The 18,952-nt window shown below is 34.3% G+C and overlaps 1 protein-coding gene across 1 annotated transcript in view; it reads right to left on the reverse strand.

Annotated features, from left to right (window-relative positions):
- Window positions 1–549: 549 nt before the first annotated feature.
- LOC149787837 (protein mono-ADP-ribosyltransferase PARP14-like) overlaps window positions 550–18,952 on the reverse strand; it is a 178,281-nt gene continuing 159,878 nt past the window's right edge. Inside the window, exon 23 of the mRNA XM_089974056.1 lies at window positions 550–12,007. Coding sequence (XP_089830182.1) covers window positions 11,724–12,007 — 284 coding nt within the window. The 3' untranslated portion in view covers window positions 550–11,723. The remainder of the gene's footprint in view (window positions 12,008–18,952) is intronic.

An 18,952-nucleotide genomic window follows, 5' to 3' on the forward strand; every position in this document is an offset into this window, starting at 1 on the left:
TACCCTTCAGGCATAGAAATTATTTTTTACTGAAGAAATTTTGTTAGATGTAATTTATGCTTCTATGAAGTTATTTCCTCATACTATCTTGATAATGATGATAAACCACTGTGATGTTTTGATGAATTAGACATGCTTTGTGTTAAGATAGGGTTAAATGGTTTTAAAAAATGTAAAAATATAGTTTACTGCAAAAGATCAGGTGAAGTCACTGATATTTATATGATAAACCTATGAATATGGTTGAAAATGTGGTGAATTTGCAAAATAAGGGTGGGGTAGAGTACTGAAGTGCAAATTTAATCTCTGATGCTTTGATTTAGGAGCAAGTTTGGTATATAATACAAAGAATTTTTTTCTGAGTAAATACTTGATATATTTCATTTTGTGGTACCAAAACATTATAATTTAATTTGTGGCTTTGCCACTGATTAAAATTTCATATTTTTTTAACACACAATGAAATATATCCAGTATGATCATAGAAAAAGAAAATATCATATTTACATTTTGACATGCTTGCATAACAGTAAATAAATGTAACTGATATCATGGGGACAAAAGCTTTATTAAAACTTGGCTTACAATTCACACAAAGCTTTGTATACAATCCACTCAAAATGAGAGTACAAGAAAAATTAATAAGATTGCCCATATTGGTACATTATACACCTACTCTGTGTTTAATAGTCCTTGATACGGATATTAGTATGACACCAATGTGTCTTAATAATTTCAGCCTTTGGTCAAGGTATGCGGTCTTGAACTAAATTTAATGTCTGAAACCATTAATTTCTTATTTGACTTTCCACGACTGTCACATCTGAACTTTAGTTTCCAGAATTTTCAGTAGTCTTTATTACCCTAAGTGCAAATCTTCAGAAAGGTTTGATCAAGTTATGGACTCCAGAACAAACGTCATTACACAAAACCAATTTTTCTTTGAGACACACTGACCATGTACTTTGACATTCTGATATCACAATCAACAGGACTCTGTCAGGTACATGGTTGCAAGCTAATATTTTCATGTAAAAGCGATTTTTTTCTTTCACAGTGACAACAATCTTTACCTTTCAACTTCAACATCAATATATCCTTTCTTACCCAATGTGTAGGTTGTCTACAAATTTTAAAGAAGGTAAATAGATATTAATTGACTATTATGTGTAAAAACCAGCTTTTTCTTATGGTTACAATGACCTTTGCCTTTGATCTTTTGACCCTAAAGTTGATAGTCTTCCTAACACCATGTGCAAGCTATCCAAAATGTGTGGGCCAGTTATGTGCTGTAAAACTAATGTTATTATGCAGATATCATTTTTATTCTGTAAGTCAATAGCCCTGATCAAATAGAAAGGCTTCTCCTCTACATAAAGTGCAAGCAGTTCACAACATATTTGCATAAACAGATGGTGGGAAACTCGTTAATGTGCAGAAATCATTATTCTTCTTTTGCAGTTACCTTGACTTTTCAACTTTTTCCCACTGAAATTAATGAGGTTCTTACTTACCCGAAATGCAAGCTTTCCATAACATTTGGTAACTGTTTGTGCTGCAGACTCAAGTCATATTGTGGAGAAACTACCTTTTGGCTTTCAGTCACAGCAATATTGATCCCTGACCTCTTGCACTTGAGATTGATGGTGTTATCTCTCAACCCAAGTGCAAGCCATTCACAGACTTTAGTAACTGTTGATGGTGGCAATCTCAAGTTATATTGCAGAAAACATCTTTTTGGCTTTCAGTCACAATAACCTTGACCATTGACCTCTGATCTGAAAATTGACAAAATTTCTTCTCCACCCTATGTGTTAAGCTATAAACATGTTTGGTTACTATATATAGTTGACAACTCAAGCATTTTGTATGGAAACCATATTTTAGATTGGCCTTGACCTCTGACATTTCAACTTCAAAATTGATTGTTCTCTTTCTGGCATGAAGTACAAACCATATACAGTGTTTGATAACTGTAGATAGTGGACAACTTGAGTCATTTTATGGAACCAAAATGAGTTTATGCAGATAGATGGACAACATCATACCATACTACCGATAATATTTGCCTTACAGTTGGGAATATAAAAATGAAAGAAAAACATAATGATACAAATATATGGACAATTTCATTTGCTAATATAACAAAAAAAGGCTCCATTTTCCTTAAACTGTTTCAGCATTAAACTCACAGTTATGCTCAAAATCTCCAACTCAAACATCAAATATCCAGAGTACATTTACACCATTGTATTTGCATGTATTGTACTTGTAGCATACCTACATCATTGAAATTTGAATGTGTTGTACTTGTAGTATATCTACATCACTGAAATTTGCATGTGTAGTTCTTGGAGTACATCTGCATCACTGAAATTTGCATGTGTAGTTCTTGGAGTATATCTACATCACTGAAATTTGCATGTGTAGTTCTTGGAGTATATCTACATCACTAAAATTTGCATGTGTAGTTCTTGGAGTATATCTACATCACTGAAATTTGTATGTGTTGTACCTGTAGCATATCTACATCACTGAAATTTGCATGTGTAGTTCTTGGAGTATATCTAAATCACTGAAATTTGCATGTGTTGTACTTGGGGTATATCTACATCACTGAAATTTGTATGTGTTGTACCTGTAGCATATCTACATCACTGAAATTTGCATGTGTAGTTCTTGGAGTATATCTAAATCATTGAAATTTGAATGTTTAGTACTTGGAGTATATCTACATCATTGAAATTTGCATGTGTTGTACTTGTAGTATAAGTACATCACTGAAATTAGCATGTGTTGTACTTGGGGTATATCTACATCATTGAAATTTGCATGTGTTGTACTTGTAGTATAAGTACATCACTGAAATTAGCATGTGTTGTACTTGGGGTATATCTACATCACTGAAATTTGCATGTGTAGTACTTGTAGTATATCTACATCATTGAAATTTGCATGTGTAGTACTTGGGGTATATCTACATCACTGAAATTTGCATGTGTAGTACTTGGGGTATATCTACATCACTGAAATTTGCATGTGTTGTACTTGGGGTATATCTACATCACTGAAATTTGCATGTGTTGTACTTGTAGTATAAGTACATCACTGAAATTTGCATGTGTTGTACTTGTAGTATATCTACATCATTGAAATTTGCATGTGTTGTACTTGGGGTATATCTACATCATTGAAATTTGCATGTGTAGTACTTGGGGTATATCTACATCACTGAAATTTGCATGTGTTGTACTTGTAGTATAAGTACATCACTGAAATTTGCATGTGTTGTACTTGTAGTATATCTACATCATTGAAATTTGCATGTGTTGTACTTGGGGTATATCTACATCATTGAAATTTGTATGTGTAGTACTTGGGGTATATCTACATCACTGAAATTTGCATGTGTTGTACTTGGAGTATATCTACATAACTGAAATTTGCATGTGTAGTACTTGTAGTATATCTACATCACTTGGAGTACATCTACATCACTGAAATTTGCGTGTGTAGTACTTGGAGTACATCTACATCACTGAAATTTGCATGTGTTGTACTTGTAGTATATCTACATAACTGAAATTTGCATGTGTTGTACTTGTCGTATATCTACATCACTTGGAGTACATCTACATCACTGAAATTTGCGTGTGTAGTACTTGGAGTATATCTTACATCACTGAAATTTGCATGTGTAGTACTTGAAGTATATCTTACATCACTGAAATCTGCATGTGTAGTACTTGGAGTATATCTACATCATTGAAATTTGCATGTGTAGTACTTGAGGTATATCTACATCACTGAAATTTGCATGTGTTGTACTTGTCGTATATCTACATCACTTGGAGTACATCTACATCACTGAAATTTGCATGTGTTGTACTTGTAGTATATCTACATCATTGAAATTTGCATGTGTAGTACTTGGGGTATATCTACATCACTGAAATTTGCATGTGTTGTACTTGGAGTATATCTACATAACTGAAATTTGCATGTGTTGTACTTGTCGTATATCTACATCACTTGGAGTACATCTACATCACTGAAATTTGCGTGTGTAGTACTTGGAGTATATCTTACATCACTGAAATTTGCATGTGTAGTACTTGGAGAATATCTTACATCACTGAAATTTGCATGTGTAGTACTTGAAGTATATCTTACATCACTGAAATTTGCATGTGTAGTACTTGGAGTATATCTGCATCATTGAAATTTGCATGTGTAGTACTTGAGGTATATCTACATAACTGAAATTTGCATGTGTTGTACTTGTCGTATATCTACATCACTTGGAGTACATCTACATCACTGAAATTTGCATGTGTTGTACTTGTAGTATATCTACATCATTGAAATTTGCATGTGTAGTACTTGGGGTATATCTACATCACTGAAATTTGCATGTGTTGTACTTGGAGTATATCTACATAACTGAAATTTGCATGTGTTGTACTTGTCGTATATCTACATCACTTGGAGTACATCTGCATCACTGAAATTTGCATGTGTTGTACTTGGAGTATATCTCATCACTGAAATTTGCATGTGTTGTACTTGTAGTATATCTACATCATTGAAATTTGCATGTGTAGTACTTGGAGTATATCTACATCACTGAAATTTGTATGTGTTGTACTTGTCGTATATCTACATCACTTGGAGTACATCTGCATCACTGAAATTTGCATGTGTAGTACTTGGAGTATATCTCATCACTGAAATTTGCATGTGTTGTACTTGTAGTATATCTACATCATTGAAATTTGCATGTGTTGTACTTGTAGTATATCTACATAACTGAAATTTGCATGTGTAGTACTTGGAGTATATCTCATCACTGAAATTTGCATGTGTTGTACTTGTAGTATATCTGCATCATTGAAATTTGCATGTGTTGTACTTGGAGTATATCTCATCACTGAAATTTGCATGTGTTGTACTTGTAGTATATCTGCATCATTGAAATTTGCATGTATTGTACTTGGAGTATATCTACATAACTGAAATTTGCATGTGTTGTACTTGTCGTATATCTACATCACTTGGAGTACATCTACATCACTGAAATTTGCGTGTGTAGTACTTGGAGTATATCTTACATCACTGAAATTTGCATGTGTAGTACTTGGAGAATATCTTACATCACTGAAATTTGCATGTGTAGTACTTGAAGTATATCTTACATCACTGAAATTTGCATGTGTAGTACTTGGAGTATATCTTACATCACTGAAATTTGCATGTTTTGTACTTGGAGTACATCTACATCATTGACATTTGCATGTGTTGTACCTTGAGTATATCTACATCCCTGAAATTTGAATGTGTAATACTTGTAGTATACTTACATCATTGAAATATGCATGTGTGGTACTTGTAGTATATCTACATCACTGAAATTTGCATGTGTTGTACTTGTAGGATAACTACATCATTGAAATTTGTATGTGTTGTACTTGTAGCATGTCTACCTCATTGAAATTTGCATGTCTAATGCTGGACCAAAACTTTAAAGGATCCTAAAAAAATCAACACTTCTAATGTAGTTCTTTCATAGGTTAGAAAAGAATCCAAATGTTGCGACTTTGAGACTGAGCTTTGTACTCTGAAAGTTTACTGAATACAAAACCTTGACTTCTATTATATATTACATTCACTGATGCATATAACAGCACCATGCCTTATTAAATCAATCTGAAGAGATTTTGAAAAAACCATACGGATAAAATGATACAAAACAAATGACAAAATATTATTACACTGTAAAACATAAAGGTTCAATTTCCCAGGCATTCAGGAATAAGTAGCAGTTGTAAGATGGCATGTTTTGGAATAAGTAGTAAGTGTAAGATGGAATGGTTTGGAATAAGTAGCAAGTGTAAGATGGAATGTTTTGGAATAAGTAGCAAGTGTAACATGACATGTTTTGGAACAGGTAGCAAGTGTATGAGGGCATGTTTTGGAACAGATAGCAAGTGTAAGATGGAATGTTTTGGAATAAGTAGCAAGTGGAACATGGCATGTTTTGGAACAGGTAGCAAGTGTAAGATGGAATGGTTTGGAATAAGTAGCAAGTGTAAGATGGAATGTTTTGGAATAAGTAGCAAGTGTAACGTGGAATGTTTTGTAACAGGTAGCAAGTGTAAGATGGCATGTTTTGGAATAAGTAGCAAGTGTAAGATGGCATGTTTTGGAATAAGTAGCAAGTGTAAGATGGCATGTTTTGGAATAAGTAGCAAGTGTAATGTGGCATGTTTTGGAATAAGTAGCAAGTGTAAGATGGCATGTTTTGTAATTAGTAGCAAGTGTAACATGGCATGTTTTGGAATAAGTAGCAAGTGTAGGATGGAATGTTTTGGAATAAGTAGCAAGTGTAAGATGGCATGTTTTGGAATAAGTGGTCAGTGTAAGATGGCATGTTTTGAAATAAGTAGCAAGTGTAAGATGGCATGTTTTGTAATAAGTAGCAAGTGTAAGATGGCATGTTTTGTAATAAGTAGCCAGTGTAACATGGCATGTTTTGGAATAAGTAGCAAGTGTAAGATGGCATGTTTTGGAATAAGTAGCAAGTGTAAGATGGCATGTTTTGGAATAAGTAGCAAGTGTAAGATGGCATGTTTTGGAATAAGTAGTAAGTGTAAGGTGGCATGTTTTGGAACAGGTAGCAAGTTTAAGATGGCATGTTTTGGAATAAGTAGTAAGTGAAAGGTGGCATATTTTGAAATAAGTAGCAAGTGTAACATGAAATGTTTTGGAATAAGTAGCAAGTGTATGATGGCATGTTTTGGAAAAGGTAGCAGTTGTTTGATGGCATGTTTTGGAATAGGAAGCTTGTGTAAGATGGCATGTTTTGGAATAAAGAGCAAGTGTAAGATAGTATGTTTTGGAATAATTAGGAATTGTAAGATGGCACGTTTTGGAATAAGTAGCAAGTGTAAGATGGCATGTTTTGGAATAGGAAGCTTGTGTAAGATGGCATGTTTTGGAATAGGAAGCTTGTGTAAGATGGCATGCTTACAACAGATAGCAAGTGTGATAGGTAATATTATTTGTTACTGAGTCAGTAACAATAACTGAAAGGCTTGTTTTGATATGAAAATTCCCGACTTAATAAGCAATATGTTGCACACTGTATATATTCTTACATATGTTACCATCAAAGCAATAAGGGCCATCTCTTTTAATAAGACTCATCATTACTGACAAATCATGCTCCTTTCTTTGTATGCATTTAAATTGCAGACAAGATTGAATATAACTAGGATTCTTATTTTTCATATTTCATCATTTTGGTATTCATCTACAGATTTTTTGGTGTAGCAACAAACCTTACAAAATCTAAGAGAAACACTGATATGAAAACAAACATTATAAAATCTCAGGGAAACAGTGATGTGACAACAAACATTATAAAATCTCAGAGAAACAGTTATGTGCACTAACAACCATGGCATTTGTATATTTCAGCATGTCTATTGTAACCAGGTACATCTTCAGATGCTAAAGTCACCATAATGTTAGTGTAGCTATACTCACTTATTTAAAATCATACAATTTTGGGGAAGAATAATTATTACAATAATCAGACACTTCCTTATTTAAAATCATAGAAATTTGAGGAAGAAAAATTATTAAAATAATCAGACACTCCCTTATTTAAAATCACAGAATTTTGATGAAGAATAATTATTATAATAATAAAACACTTTCTTAAAATCATAAAATTTTGGCAAAGAATAATAATTACAATAATCAAACACTCTCTTATGTGCAGCAAGGCATTTAAGAAATTCACCTGGATTTTTTTTTACACATTTCTAAAATTCAAGCAAAATAGTTTATGACAAGCACAAGACATTCTTAGCAGACACCTAAATATATTCATAATTTACATTGTCAACAAAATTTGATTTCTGTTGTGTAGATAATAAGGTGTCTGCCCTTTGGAAGCTGTCAAACATTTTCATGTGGATGTTCCTAAAAGTTTGTGTGTACCAAGTTTGTACATACCACAACAGAAAGCATACATATTTTGTGTGACAATTCATACTAGAAAACACACATGTTGTGTTACAATTAATACTAGAAAACATACATGTTTTGTGACAATTAATACTAGAAAGAATACATGTTTTGCGACAATTAATACTAGAAAGCATACATGTTATGTTACAATTCAAGTCTCTAATCAGTGCAGCTTACATACAAAGTAGGACACATAAAACTGTTCAGCAATTTTTAAGGATTGGACAAGCAAATTCTGTTTTATTAGAAAAATGAAGCAAATAAATCAGAAGAAAGAAGGAAAAATAAAACTATACAATCGCTATTCATACATGTATTAGAAGTCCCATCAAATTTTATGATTTTAAGAAAATACATGTATCACATTAATCCATATCAAACACTACAAAATTTTTAAAAAATTCATTACAAAATCCAAATAAAATAGGTTTAAATATGCAAAAACTTTTACATTCTTGGTCATAACAATCTAGAAATCACAAGTAATATTGATCAAATATTGTTATATATGCAAAAAATGCTGCAAGTGTATGTCTAGCATAAATACAAAAGTATTACAAATCATCCAAGCAATTAAATAGCATTAAATGAGCAAAATACATTAGTTTAAAAAAAATACAGAATCACAAATCATCGTTGGATGGAATGGTGCATGGAAAATGTGAGTCATGAAGGTCCTTTGCTAACTTTTAGAAATTTTTAAATAGGAAATCAAATACAGTGATTGCTCTCTATAAATCATCTGTGCATAATATGGTGCCCAACATAAAAGTCATGTGTGATGTCAAGCAGTACCTAACATAATGTGGACTTGACATGATTATAGATACTTAACATGATATGGTGCCTAACATAATGTGGACTTGTCATGAAGAGAGGCCTAACATGATATGGTGCCTAACATAATGTGGACTAGACATGAATAGATACCTAGCATGACATGCCTAACATAATGTGGACTTAACATGAATATATACCTAACATGATATGTAACCTAACATAATGTGGACTTGACATGAATAGATACCTAACATGATATGGAGCCTAACACAATGTGGACTTGACATGAATAGATACCTAACATGATAACATGAATAGATACCTAACACGACATGGTGCCTAACATAATGTGGTCTTGACATGAAGAGATGCCTAACATGATATGGCGCCTAACATAATGTGGAATTGACATGAATAGATACCTAACACAGTATGGTGCCTAACATAATGTGGACTTGACATGAATAGATACCTAACACGACATGGTGCCTAACATAATGTGGACTTGACATGAATAGATACCTAACATGATATGGTGCCTAACATAATGTGGACTTGACATGAATAGATACCTAACTTCATATGATGCCTAACATAATATGGGTTTACATAAAATAGTACCTGACAATGTAGGTAATACCAAATGTAAACTGTTCCCTATTGTAATATGGTGTCCAATATAAAACGGTCCCTGACAGTGTTATGTCTCACATAATGTGGGTATGGTAACAGACCCCATCTTACTGGGTGATTTTTTTTATTTCTGAAATTGCTAATGACTACTTGACTTTGTTTAAGTTGCTTATAACTAATTATAATGTGAATTAGCATACAATACATCCATTATAACATGTGACTGCTGATGGTCAACCTTCACCTTACTTATAATATAAGACATATTTATGGCATAAAAGGCAACAATCATTGTATATGATGAGCCTTGCAAAGGTCATTATTTTACTGTTTTATAAGTATTTTACACTAATGACTCTTATAACAGGATATCAATCTCACTATGGGGAAACATTTTATACTGTGCATATTTTGTTATACTGAATCACTGGTAAACACATAATTGCATATTTCCAGAGTTCTTAACTTTATATTCATATTTTCTCTACTATGCAACAGAATGGTATATTAGGTGTAGACTTTCACAAAAATAAAGAAAACAATTAAAACTGCCAAAATGACTGGGACATGAAAAAATCATTCTTTTCATGTCCCAAGGCTTAAATACACATAACAAATATAGTATTCTATGTGTCCCAACAGTTATAGACACAATAAATGTAAAAACAAAATTGGCAAGACCACCATGCATCACACAGATATGACCAACTCATTTAATTACCATGTCCATACACTGCTTTTATTTTATCACTTTGCATATACATATTTTTCTCCAACATTAAATAAAATAAAGGTAAATAAAGACTTCATAATTCACGGGTCAGTTAGAGTTTACTAGGAAACCTGTACACAGTACATTACTTACACACTGCAAGGCATTCATAGCATCACTATGCTAGCCTTGTTTATTCCCCAAAATAGTATATGCATATATTTCTTTATTCATTGTATTTTTACAAGTCACATTTTATCTAGACAGCCATTGCTATTTTTTTTTTATTTTATCCACACTCTCATGAGTTAATTTCTAGACAGCCATTGCTATTTGTTTTTAATTTGATCCACACACTCAAGAGTTAGTTTCTAGACAGCCATTGCTATTTTTTTAATATGATCCACACACTCAAGAGTTAGTTTCTAGACAGCCATTGCTATTTTTTAAATTTGATCCACACTCTCATGAGTTAGTTTCTAGACAGCCACTGCTATTTTTTTAATTTGATCCACACACTGAAGAGTTAGTTTCTAGACAGCCATTGCTATTTTTTTAATTTGATCCACACTCTCATGAGTTAATTTCTAGACATCCATTGCTATCTTTTTAAAATTTGATCCACACACTCAAGAGTTAGTTTCTCAACAGCCATTGCTATTTTTTTAATTTGATCCACACTCTCACGAGTTAATTTCTCAGAGACATAAGCAACACAACAAACTGATGTAAATTATATGAAAAGACATCTAATTAGTTCATCTAATCTAATAACTAGTTCTGTTTTCAGCCTAATTTTTTGTGTCCATATATGGACACTGCATCCTTAGATGTAAATGTAAACAGTTCAAAGTAAATGGCATGTACTGAATAATTTATCATAAAATATCCAATATGGTATAGCAAGCTTTATATGGAAAATGAGTTACAACAAGAATCTTGTATTATTTATCTTGGTGGACAAGGTGCAGTTAGGGTAACCATACCAATATATTTTATCTTATATTGGCTGATTAACTTCATCATAAGCTTAACTTCCTTCAAAGTATGACTACTTAATGAGTATGTTTTTACTCAGTTATTTTTTTACTTTAATGATACTTTATTTGTTCCATTACATGATATGATATCAGTGTGTAGCCTTTTTTATAGATTTTGGCCATCTGGTTGTTTCAGTCTTTCTGTTAGTTTATAAAAGGCAGATATGTCTGTTGTTTTCAGACAGCAATCCATGCCATGAAAATGGCTTGGGTGAAAAGGGATTTTTGTCTGACAGTAATGCCAGTACCCATTTCTTCTGGCACAATAAACAGAAAAAAAGTGTCGTGTACAGTCATAGTTCCAGTCATGTTATTGGTTTTCTAAAGTTTTAATGTACTGCTTTCAATTAGTAAGAGATTAAAATCTGAACATCAAGTAAATATATATAAAATGTGTAGAAATATACAAATAGCAGCAATCAGATTTCAATAATGGACACAAAAAGAAAATAATACAATCCTTGACAATGAATCAATCTATCTCTCTATCTGAAACTTATCACAAGTTTTCTGAAAATGACTTACTTATATTCAATAAGATATTCTGGGTAAGCCTGGGAATCATGAAATATAATATACATGTCTGGATTTGCCGTATTATTTACCACTGAATCATACAGCACATTGTTGCCTGGAAAAGAAGGGTTAAGGGGTGGCGCTTTCATTCCAAAAACACCTTGGGTGAACTGTCCTGTCAGAACCCTGGCAACATACATGCGGTGCACACCATTTTTATCCGATGCAGCATAACCATGGGAATAACGTGATGTTGTTGCAAAGTACACACCATCACCATATGCTACAGCTGAAAGTACAGAAGTATTCATTATTAAAATATCAAGGGTACAACAAGAGTACTGTACACAGTACAATATACACAGTGATCTTGACACTGATCCTTTGTCTCATCTACCAACAACAAGTAACTTCTTTACCTCAATGGCAAATCCTTTAAATATTTTCACCTGAACCCTGCTGCCATCCCCAGGCACTGCCTAAAAGTATTCTCTGTAATACACACTGTAAGATGCAGCTCTCTGTAACATCACGGCATTTATTTCAGTCCCAATCTGAGTTTATTTCACCTACCAAGTTAGGATTCAACAAATAACATGCCCTGATTTCACCTTGGTTTTCAAACTCTTTGCAATCATAGATCATCTTCACCTTTTCAGCTTCTTGGATCAGCCCAGCTCCAAAGTAGGGATCATGCTGCATCACCCCAGTACAGATATTGCAACCACCCAGTCAGTAGAATATTAAGATAAAGCGTATCATTACAATGAGATAACCCTGCCTTAGGCTAAGGATAATCTCTGTGCTCTACCAAAATTTTACTTTCTCTTCCTGTGAGTAGCTCTGAGAGATAACCCAAATTTATATCTTTTTTAAATTGATATACTTTCATTGTAGGTTTTTGAGAAAGGTTATTCAAATTCAGGTTTAAATTTGATAAACTTTTTACAAGATTATGTTATCATAGGTCAAATGGATGGAGAGAACATGACATATATTTAATGCACATATTACTTTTATGTAGAAAATATGCATATCAGTACATACTCTCTGGTCTTGAGTTGTATATACCACCTTTGTCTAAACAGCACAATACCCACAAAGTTTCTTTCAGGTAAATGGTTTGTATACAAAGCTCTTTTACAAAAACTTGTTTTCCTTTTTTGTAACAGGTTACCTTGACCTTTGATCTCAAATCAAGTATTTTTCACAAGCCAAAGATGCAAGACATGCATACAGTTTTTTTTAAGAATACATGACTTAATGTATTAACTCTCATGACTCACAGTGACATTCATCTTTAGTCTGTTTATGCTAAAATCTTTAGATTATTTCTTTATTTAAAGTACAAGCTACCCAAAATCTGGCCAAGAGTAACATTGTCAAAGACAAACTTGTCATCCAGAAACAAAACAAAACATACACATGAAAACACATCAGAGCATGGTACCCTATGGCAGGCATATCAAGAAAAATTCAAGAAAAGCATAAATAAATATGAATTTAATTATAAAACTGCATCACTATAGTAAAACCTGACTTAAAGGTGGTTTCTCATTGGTGGTCACACACTACAGTTGCATTGTAAATGCACCAACTTCATTTCAAACTGCATGTTCATTAAATTATTAGATTATGCAATGAAACAATATGCATGTCACCTGATTTACAGCTACATAATAACTGTCTTTGTTAAAAAAAATAACAAGAGCTGTCATAAAACACCATAGAACAGCATAGCTCTTCTACTTGTACAAAGAAAAACTGAAAGATCACACTTAAGTGGTTACATTTTTCTTGTTAATATTTGGTATACAAGTATACCAGTTACTTTTGGTCAAAACAACAAATTTACTCAGTGTCATTTTTATATCAGAGTGGGTAAACTATTATGTCTGCTTCAATTGATGAATTCTGAGAATAAAAAACTTAAAACTCAAACACTAATCAAATACAGTATATGTTCCATGTAGGTTACAGTGATTTACAAATGATATGATGTATTTATCGAAACAGGTTTTCTTGAACATAAATAGAAACATCTGAACAAAAGTGTCAAAAATTTAAACATTACATTACAATGGCTTTATTATGCAACACTGGCATATAGTGAATCAAATTTCACAACCCAACCAACTGTGTCTTAATTTAATCAAATGCAAAACTATAATAAAGTTAGTGGGACATGAAATATTGGACAGAATAACCAACACTTGAAACAGTGGTGTAATTATGATATCATCCATCTGTTTAGCAAAGTTAACAGTGAAAGAGAAATGTACTTTATGACTAAACTGAGGGCACAAGGACCTCCAGGAAACATAATTATATACTCTTCCTGACATGAATCCCTTAAACAAATTTTGTGACTCTTCTATAATTATTGTATGAGGAATTAACTTCAGTGCACAAATTGACCACTCAATGAAGCATGCAATATGAGATTGTGACCTACTTCTACATGAACTGTATCACAATGTGATATACCTACATGCATTCACAAACTGTCATCACTATATGATAAACAATACTTGAGAATTAAAGAGCTCCTTACAAAACAAGACAGTTTTAATATATATATATATATATATATATATATATATATATATATATATATATATATATATATATATATATATTTGAAAACACTTTTGGTCTGCAATCATTTCAATCAACAGATGGGGATCCCCTTTGCTACAGCATTTTGGTGCTGATCAACAACTCTCTCCAGGGGTGCACTGACAGAGTTGATTAGATGAAACCAATTAGCTTTTCCATTGTTCCTCTCTCTTATGCCAAATCCAATTTCATGCTTCCTTGGCCTGTTTGCCAAACTTGGTGACTAACTTCCTGCTGACTCTCATGGCACGCTAAAAGGTCCGTGATGCAAAGTCACAACATCCTATTTCCACTGGTAGATTCTAGGCCTTCCATCCATTCTGCTGGCACTCATGGATGAGTGGCTGATGCTTAGCTAATTTCCTCTTATGGGCCTCCTCCAATTTAGCTTCCCATAGCACTGTCAGTTCTAACAGAATCACTTTTTGGGTAATTCCTGACCACGTCTGAAGTTGGTGTTGCAGATGTCTCTTGGGAATTTCAGCTGTCCTTTTATACCTTGCTTCAGTCTTTTGTTTTTGTGCTCACTGCTTCTCATATAGCTGATGAAGTTTGGACCACTTTTCATTTGCTGTTTCTTTCTCCTGGCTAAATCCATATTGGCATTAATCTCAGCAAGCACTTGGTCATGACACCATTGATAAGAACTGTCTGTTAGAGCTACACTGCAGGATGACTGCACATATTCTAAATATTTACAAGTCTCCCCACAAAGTTACAGTTTGGGTCATCTCCCATGTCCTTTGGTTTGTAGGAAGAACATTATGCACTTAGTTAAAGACGAAGCTGATTTTCTGGGCATCAACTCTCCAGATGTCACCCAAAGATAGTTTTCTACACCTCACACCTTCCTAGTGTAGCCAGTCCCCATGCTTCCTCATCCTCTTCTGCAAGGAGTACTTCTTTCTGGACCATAGCCTGTTTCCTTCAGATGTCTGCTGCTTGCCATGCAGGCCTTTTCAGACTTCTCAGCCCCAACCTTCCTGTTGCTGCTGTGCCTACCATGTTGCTGAGTCTCTGACTGGATTTGGCCTTTTCAACTGCCTTGGCTGCCACCTAATTTCTACCGGTCTGTACTTGCACTGCCGCTTCTCTCATCTTCTCATCTGCACTTTCAACATCATCACCTGCTTCGCCTTAGTCACCTCGAACTGTTTTCTCCTTTATGATAGTGGTAACTGAGGCTGCCTGTCCATACTGTTCAAGCTGATACTGCTGAAGCTCTTTGTCACTCCCATCCATCATCACAAATATGCATTTAACATTCTCTTGCCTGCTTCTACAGCCATTAGTGGGACAGTATACTAGAAGTGGACAAAGTATTCTTTGTAGAATGCCTTGCTGGTAACACCAGGCCTTGTACTTCCCAGGTAATCCACTCTTTTCTATGGCTTCCATCCAGTTTTTGGCTTGTTCCTTCATCTCTGCTACACTTTCACTGTCATTCATGGAGTCCTTAAACAACTTGCAGAGGCTCTTAATTGGTTGCTCACTCAGTATTGATATTGCTTCCTTTCCTATCCAGAACCTTCTCTTTCAACAGGATCAGATTTCTTGACTTAGATGACTTGAATTTCATCCTGGCCCAGTTAATCAGGTATTCAGCTACATTCTGATACTGACTTGTCTGTAATTGTCATATCATCCATAAAGGCTATGAAGAACTCTAGATGACATAATTGGTCATTGGCTTATCTTCTCTGCTGACTTCACAAGCTGATTCACTGAAGCTGAAAATGGTACCACCGAAATGGTATATCCAGTCATGATGCCAATTTCAAATCTCTGTCATGCTTTTATGTAGTCTGATACAGTCATCAAGGTAGTGTTGAAGCCTGTCTCGGAACTTCTCTTGGGTCAGTTTCACCAATTTGTGTGGAATGCTACCATATGCATTGGAGGGGTCTAACCACAACATTGTCAGATCGCCTTTGTTATCCTTGGCATCCTGCATGATGATTTTAGTTAAGACACTTATGTGCTCAAGGCAACCAGGTACTCCTGGAATTATACATTTCTGAACTGAAGTATCAATGTACTTGCTCTCAAGGATGTATTTCATCAGATGCCAGGCTAGGATGGCTAGGATTATCTTCCCATTCACGTTTAAAACGGGTATTGTCCTGATGAATTCTCTTAGGAATAAAGCAAACACCTGCAAGCAGCCAACTCTCTGTCAACTTACCTCTTCTCCATATGACCTTTATTGGCTTCCAAAGTCTTCTGCTGAGTCTTGGACATTATTTTGTAAATCTTGTAAGGAACACCATTTGGTCTGGGAGCTGATGTGGCCCTTGTGTCTTTTATAATGTCCTTCACTTCATGCAGTCTTGGTTCTGAACTGTCAACTAGGACTACTGTTTCTTCTGGGTTTATAAGTCTCTGCTGCTCTCCAGGGTCTTTCTCTCTATCCATATTACTGTGTACTTTTCTCAAGTGTTCTTCTACCTCCTCCTTCGGACATTCATGTCTTGCCAATCTTTTGTCTCCTAGCAGCATTTTGACAAAGCCAAACCAATTGGCAGTGAAGTGTTCTCTCTTCTGCATATACTTTTTTCTGTTTTTTCTTATGTTTTCTGCTCATGTAAGTGTCTTCAGCCTTTCACTTAGGTTATATCTAAGGTCTGTAAGATCCTTTTTCTCTTCATCAATGAGATACCGTCTTGTCAGCCTCTGCAACTCTGCTCCTATGTTTGCAATCTTCTGGAGTCTGGTTCTCTTCTTGCAATGTATATCTCTGCTTCTGTTCTTGTATCTCAAACCAAACTTTTTCCATATTGTAGATAATGATGGCCATGGCTTCTACCTTTCTATCAACATATTGTTTTGCATCCTAATTAAATTGTCTCTATGTTGTTTTGCTTAAACTCAGAGGCCATTTTACTCTAAGTTTCTGTTGACTAACACTCATTTACCAATGCAGACCTTTCCTAAGTAATCCAGCTCCAGCCTCCCCCTCAAATCTGCTGAAGCATATGTATTCTCCCCCTTATTACTGAACTTGTTTTCATCCTGTGGCACTTAGAGGTGTTGGACCCTAGGTGTGTATCCTGGTCTGTCTCCTACTCTGTCTTACCAGGTTGTCCTGTGGATTGTACTTGATTCTGGATCAGAGAGCAGCCCATCTTTGTACAGTGAATTTTAAGCCCACTCTCATTTCTATATGTTTTGTTACAACTGCAGGCTCTAGACATATCCATATTCTGGTTCACTGTTCATTTCTGCTGTCTGGCCATTTGGTCAATCATCCTCCCCCACTATGGCACAAGCTTGGGGGTTATCTCACAACATATATATCCATAATTAATCAGTAGGTTTCTCCTTCACAGGCTAGCTAGGCCATCATACATCTGTTCACTGGATTTTCCCAATTGTCAGCAGTTTCTCCTTGCTGTACCATTTGGTTCATGGTTGCCAGTTAGTCTTTCCTAAGAGTCACAGAGGTCTCCAGATGTGGCAATATATTAATACAGTTTTGCATACATCTATAATAAAAACACTTTGATTCTCTGTGTAATAGATATGATAATCATTTCTTTGATTTTTGTTATACAGCTTTATTGGGCTCAATGTCAGCATAACATTGATATGTAGTTTGACCATTTTAAGACTGTTTATTAATTTTGACTTCTTTCTTTCTTCTATTATCTATCTTCTGTCAGTTTCTTTTCCTGTTATTCAAACATGCAGGAGACAAGAACTTCTCCTGGCCTTTTTATTAAGTGAGGCAGAAGTATATTGTTTCTCTCCTGATATATATATAGATATATACACCACTCCCTCGATAACTCGTGCACATCGGGGTCCAGAAACATCGACCGCACTATAAGTGAGGTGCGAGTTATCAAGGGACCTAAAAAATAAGCCCAAAACTAATAAAGTGATTGACGACATAACAGAAAAATAAGGTGGGGGGTAGGCAGATTATCCTGTTGAATACTCACTTTATAATCGTTCTGAGATTAACTGTGAATAAATATCTCTTCATAACGGTGTACTTTATTATTTCCTCATAGGACAACATTAATTTCAGGATAAATTACAGTATATTGAGGCGATCATCGAAAACGTTATTCCATGTGGTTTCCGTTCGCTTAACATGTGTACCACTTCACACATTGTGTACTACGTCACTAATTTTTATGTTGAATTGGATACATTCTAGTTTTATTGTTTGATCGAAATTAGACTTTTTTTTATATACAAAAGATCGACTCTTTTCGAGAAACAGTGTCGATCAAACGATAGATAGATAGATTTGAATGTGATAGAAGTAAAATGGAAAACAAAAAAAACAAGGGTTAATCAGTACTAACATATTTAATTGGTCTACAAATTTAAAACAACGTAAATTAGAACAAGTTAATACTTGCCGTTTGTGCCATGCTTGACAAATATCAATTCACTTTTTGAAAAAATCAGTTAATTTTTTTTTGTGTGTGTTACTCCTTGGTTTCTCTGCCGCCGAGCAAAATCCCTCAGATTTCTCAACTGCATGAGCTTTATGTAGTCAATATTTTGGGTCTCCAGCCACCTTATGGCAATATCAAAATATTTGATTGCTTCCTGTGCAGAGGGGTGGGGGTGCAACATCTGTGTCTGCATCACTTTCAAC

The sequence above is a fragment of the Sinohyriopsis cumingii genome, chromosome 11 (genome assembly GCF_028554795.1).
Source record: "Sinohyriopsis cumingii isolate HCF-2022 chromosome 11, ASM2855479v2, whole genome shotgun sequence".
Lineage (NCBI taxonomy): Eukaryota > Metazoa > Mollusca > Bivalvia > Unionida > Unionidae > Sinohyriopsis > Sinohyriopsis cumingii.